Raw genomic sequence first — 5,102 nt, forward strand, 5'->3', positions numbered from 1 at the left:
GGTGAAATCAGTCATCTCCATCATAATCATGCACATCTGCTTGGCCAGCACAATGATGTCATTGCCACTGTCATCCCACTTGGACACTTCAGCATCCAGCTTGCTCTTTTCTTCCTGGAAGCTGGCAACCTGTTCCGCAATCTTTGCTTTCTGCTCCTGGGGAAGCTGAGCCATGATCGCCCGGGCACTTTGGCCAGCTATCAGCTGATCATCTTCTGTCTGGACGCTTGTTCTACTTCTGACATCAAAATCTTCTGTCTCAAAGTCAGAGTCATTCAACTCCTCGGGGGTCCTTATCATCAACACTGCTTTCCTGATGTCCCTGATGCCATTGTACACCAGGCGGGAGGCATCAATAAACTCGTTCTCATCCATTGGCTGGGTGGGGTCTGAGCTGAGGGCTTCCACAGCTGCTTCAACTTGCTCAGTGAAACGCGGCATGACTGTATTGGAAAGCAGCTTGGTGGCCTCTAGCACCTTCTCCGTGTAGACCCCTGGCTCATAGTTGTCCATCTCTGAAGTGACCACGTGAATGACCCTGGCTGCTCGGCCTCGAATTGCACCAGCTGTGCGATCCAGCCCATCCACATCTTTTTCTTGCAGAGCAATGACACATTTGTTCACATCTTCCAAAATGTGATTCTCTGAGACAGCCAAGAAGTCATCAATGGAAGTAATGTCATCTACAGCATCTGTGAGGACACGGACTTGTTTTTCCCACTGTTCTTTAAAAAGATCCATATTCCCTTGGGCCAGTTTACTCTGTGGTTTTTCCGCTAATGCCAGTGCAGCATTGATAACCTGAGGACAGAGGGCTTCTAATTGGCTTGCAGACATTCTAACAAGTTTCACACCTTCTTCATTGTTTGAGATGGAGCAGGCTAGGTTGGCAACCTCGATCAATTTGTTGGCATGTTCACGGAAAACTTGGGCATACTCCTTAACTTCTTTTTCATTTCCATTCTTTGCAGCTTCGATCAATACTAAAAGTGGAACGTTGGTTTCCAGGAAAGAATCTGAAACGTGGTCCATGACAGTTTTGCGGAGCTGTCTAGGTAAATCCCTGGTCTTCTTGGTCATTTTATCTATTGCAGAATTGAGCGCATCACTTCTTTCTTTACGTCCAGCGTTGCCCATATACTCAGAGAGCAGGTCCTGCAGGGCCTGGCGGACTGCGTTGCACTCTGCCACAATTCGCTCACGCCGATCATCACGCGTGCAAGATGAGTCAGCCATCAGGGCAGCTCCACTAATGATGCTTTCCAGACGTTCCTCAAGGGAAGGCCTGAAGCGCTCTTCACTGAAGCTCAAGGGGTCCACGATGATTTGCTTATCAAAGTTATTAAGAGCATAAGCCAATTCTCCTCCACCACCTCCCTGGTGCTGGGAGGCATCATCTGACGCAGTGGCCTGGGCAGCGTTGGAAATGCCTGTGACTGCCTGCTGCAGCTGCTTGTATATCAGGTCCCTGTTGGCCTTGTAGGCTGCGACATCAGGGTGCTGTAGGCACGCCTGGGATGCAGTATAGAGGATGGGAACATTTTTCTGCAGAATTCCTCTAGCTGCAGCCATCTGATCACGATGGCCCACATCTTTCAGTTCCTGTTGTCTTTTGGCTGCCATAATGTTCAGCTTATCCACTTCAGGTTTCAGTGCTTTATACTGTATTCCTAAGTCTTGTTCAGTGCCAGCGTTCCTCAGTTTTAAGATACCATCTTCCACAACTTTCATCTGAACAAGTAATTTGTAGACATCTGCCATGTCAGCCAAAATCAGCAGCCGGGTAACAGCCGAGAGCAAAGCTCGAGCCGCCCTCACCATGTTGCCATGCTTCACGGAAGAACAGGGATCATCCGCAAACTCTCCAGCAGCACTCTTCATTAAGTCACCTTGTTTACGAACATCTTCTACAGCAGCCACGAGCTCCTCCTTGAGAAACTGACTCTCCTTTGCAATTTTATCACCTTTTTCCAAGAAATTCTCAGTTGCTTGTTCAACAGATGCAGCCAAAACATGGGCTTTCTTAGAACGACCTCTCTTCTTATTAGAAGGCCCCTTACTGTTGGTGTTTACCAGGGTTGTAACCTGTGTAACAAGAGGCTCCAAGAGTTTGAAAGAGTTCTTTTGCAGCATATTTTGCCAATGCAATATGACTTCTGATTTCTTGACCTCTGCTTCCATGAGCGTTGACTGTGGAACCAAGTAATATGAAATCTTTGATAATGTCATTCTTTCCTCCATTTATCATGATGCTGCTTATTGGTCCACTGTGAGAATTTTTGTTTTGTTTTATGTTGAGGTATAATCCATATTGCAGACCCTAATCTTTAATGTTCTTCAGTGAGTGCTGCAAATCATCTTCACTTTCAGCAAGCACAGTTGTGTCATCTGAATATGGCAGGTTGTTAATGAGTCTTCCTCCCACCCTGATATTGTGTTCTTCATATAGTCCAGGTTCTCAGATTATTTGCTCAGCATACAGATTGAAAAAGTATGGTGAAAGAATACAACTCTTCCTGATTTTCAACCATATTCTATTTGAAGGACAGCTTCTTGGTCTATGTATACATTCCTCATGAGCAGAATTAAGTGTTCTGGAAGTTCCCATTCTTTTCATTCTTATCCACAGTTTGTTATGATCCAAACAGTCTAATGCTTTTAATTAGTCAATAAAATTGCTTTCAGGCAAGATCTATCTGACATGAGCAATAATAACTTGTTCCACATCCTCTTCTTAATCCAACTAGCATTTCTGTAAGTACCCTGTCAATGTACTGCTGCAGCCATTTTTGAACTATTTTCAGGGAAATTTTACTCACATGTGATATTAATGATATTGTTTGATAATGTACACATTCTGTGGGATCACCTTTCTTTGGAATGGGTACAAATATGGATCTCTTCCAGTCAGTTGGCCAGGTAGCTGTCTTCCAAATTTCTTGCCATAGACAAGTAAGTGCCTCCAATGGGGCATCGTTTGTTGAAATAGCTCAATAGATATTCTATCAATTCCAGAAGCCTTTGTTTTTTCCTAATTCCTTCAGTGAAGCTTTGACTTCCTCTTTCAATGTCATTTGTACTTGATTGTATGCCACCTCTTGAAGTAGTTGAACATTGGCCAATTCTTCTTGTACAGTGACTCCGTGCTCTGTGTATTGCTTCCATCCATATATGATGCCATTAATTGTCATCAAGTTGACTCTAATTCATGGCTACTTATGTGTTATAGAATAGAACATTGACAGATTGAGCACTTTATTGAAATGTATTGTTTTGTGTTTAGTGACATTTTAATTGAGTGATTTCCAGAGATCTTTTTTCCTAATGTGTCTTAGTCTGAAAACCCTGCTGAAACTTATTTACCATGGTGTTTGAAATATTGGCAGTGTAAATTCCAATATCATAGCAATATGCAAGCCACAGTAACATAAACTAATAAATTAATAGTGGAGATAGAGATAGGTTACAGATAGATTGATAGATAGATAGATAGATAGAAATACAACTCTATATTTAAACACACACTTTCCATTTCTAGTGTTGTACATTCATTCCTGTATATCTGAGTTACCATAAGTTTTCTTTTCTTCAGCTTGAAAAACCTCCCTTGCTATTTCTAATAATGCAAGTCTGCTAGCAACAAACTATCTCGATTTTTATTTGTTTGCAAATGTCTTAATTTTGCCTTTATTTATGAAATATTGTTTTGCTAGACCTAAAATTCTTGGATGAACTCTTTATGTTTCAACAGATACTTTTCAATTCCTTCTATTATCCAAAATTTCTGATGGGAATTTTCTATCAATCTTCTTCTACTCAATAGTGGGCTGTTTTTCTTTTGATGGTTCGATATTTTCTCTTTGGCTTTAGATTTAGCAGTTTGACTATGATATGCCTAGCTGTGCTTTTATGAATGTGTTTACCATACCTGTGGTTTGCTGATCATCTTTAACATTTATGTTACTGTTTTCCAGAATATTTGGAAAGTTTTCAGTATTATTTCTTCAAATATTATTTTTTCCTTCCTCTCTTTCCTTTTGTCTGCTTATAGGGTTCCAATTACACATACGTTGGACCACTTTATATCACATATATGTTGAAACACTTTATATTTCCTTCATGTTTTTGGGTTGAATAATTACTATTGATTTATCTTCAAAGTCACATATTCTTCTATTATATTCAAATGACTGTTGAACACTTCCCATATTTTTTTTTCCCCACTCTAGATTTCCAATTAGTTATTATTTATACTTTTCACTGATCTGTTACAATTCTCCATCTACTCACTCTTGAACACCAGATTCCCCTTTCATTCTAGGAATATGTTATAAGAGCTAATGTGAGTATTTCGCTTGTCAGTTGTTAGCTGCTGTTGAGTCATCTCTGACTCATAGCGACCCTACGCACAACAGAACAAAACACTGCCAAGTCTTGAACAAGCCTCACAATCCTTGCTATACCTGAGCCCATCGTTGCAGCCACTGTGTCAGTCCATCTCTTGAGGAGCTTCCTCTTTTTAATTGACCCTTCACTTTACCAAGCTTATTTCCCTCTTCAGGGGATGGTCCCTTCTGACAACATGACCAAAGTACATGAGATGAAGTCTCGGCATTCTTGCTTCCAAGGAGCATTCCAGCTGCACTTCTTCCAGGACAGATGTATTTGTTCTTCTAAAAGTCCATGGTACTTTCATAATTGTTCACCAACACCACCACTCAAAAGCATGAACTCTTCTTTGGTCTTCCATATGCATTGTCCAGCTTTCACATGCGTATGAGGCTGTTCAAAACACCATGGCTTTTATTAGGTGCACCTTAGACTTCAAAGAGACAGCTTTGCTCTTCAGCACTTTAGAGAATTCTTTTGCAGCAGATTTGCCCATTGCAATATGATGTCTGATTTCTTGACTGTTGCTTACATTGATGTTGATTGCGGAAACAAGCAATATGAAATCTTTGACAACTTCAATCGTTTCTCCATTTATCATGATGTTGCTTATTGGTTCAGTTGTGGGGATTTTCTTTTTTTTCTTTAATTTATTGTGATTTGGATGAAGATTTACAGAGCAAATTCACTTTCCATACAGCAGTTCGCATATA

The 5,102-nt window shown here is 40.8% G+C and overlaps 1 protein-coding gene across 1 annotated transcript; it reads right to left on the bottom strand.

Annotated features, from left to right (window-relative positions):
* Positions 1-6: 6 nt before the first annotated feature.
* LOC103202748 (catenin alpha-1-like) lies at positions 7-2,106 on the bottom strand (the record flags this gene model as incomplete). Its single annotated transcript, XM_042781898.1, has 1 exon — positions 7-2,106. A coding segment is annotated over exon 1 (1,875 nt), but the record flags the coding sequence as incomplete, so codon positions are not given.
* Positions 2,107-5,102: the final 2,996 nt, after the last annotated feature.

The sequence above is a fragment of the Orycteropus afer genome, unplaced genomic scaffold (assembly GCF_000298275.1).
Source record: "Orycteropus afer afer isolate SDZICR_OR568_19922 unplaced genomic scaffold, OryAfe1.0 scaffold00193, whole genome shotgun sequence".
Taxonomy (NCBI): Eukaryota; Metazoa; Chordata; class Mammalia; order Tubulidentata; family Orycteropodidae; genus Orycteropus; species Orycteropus afer.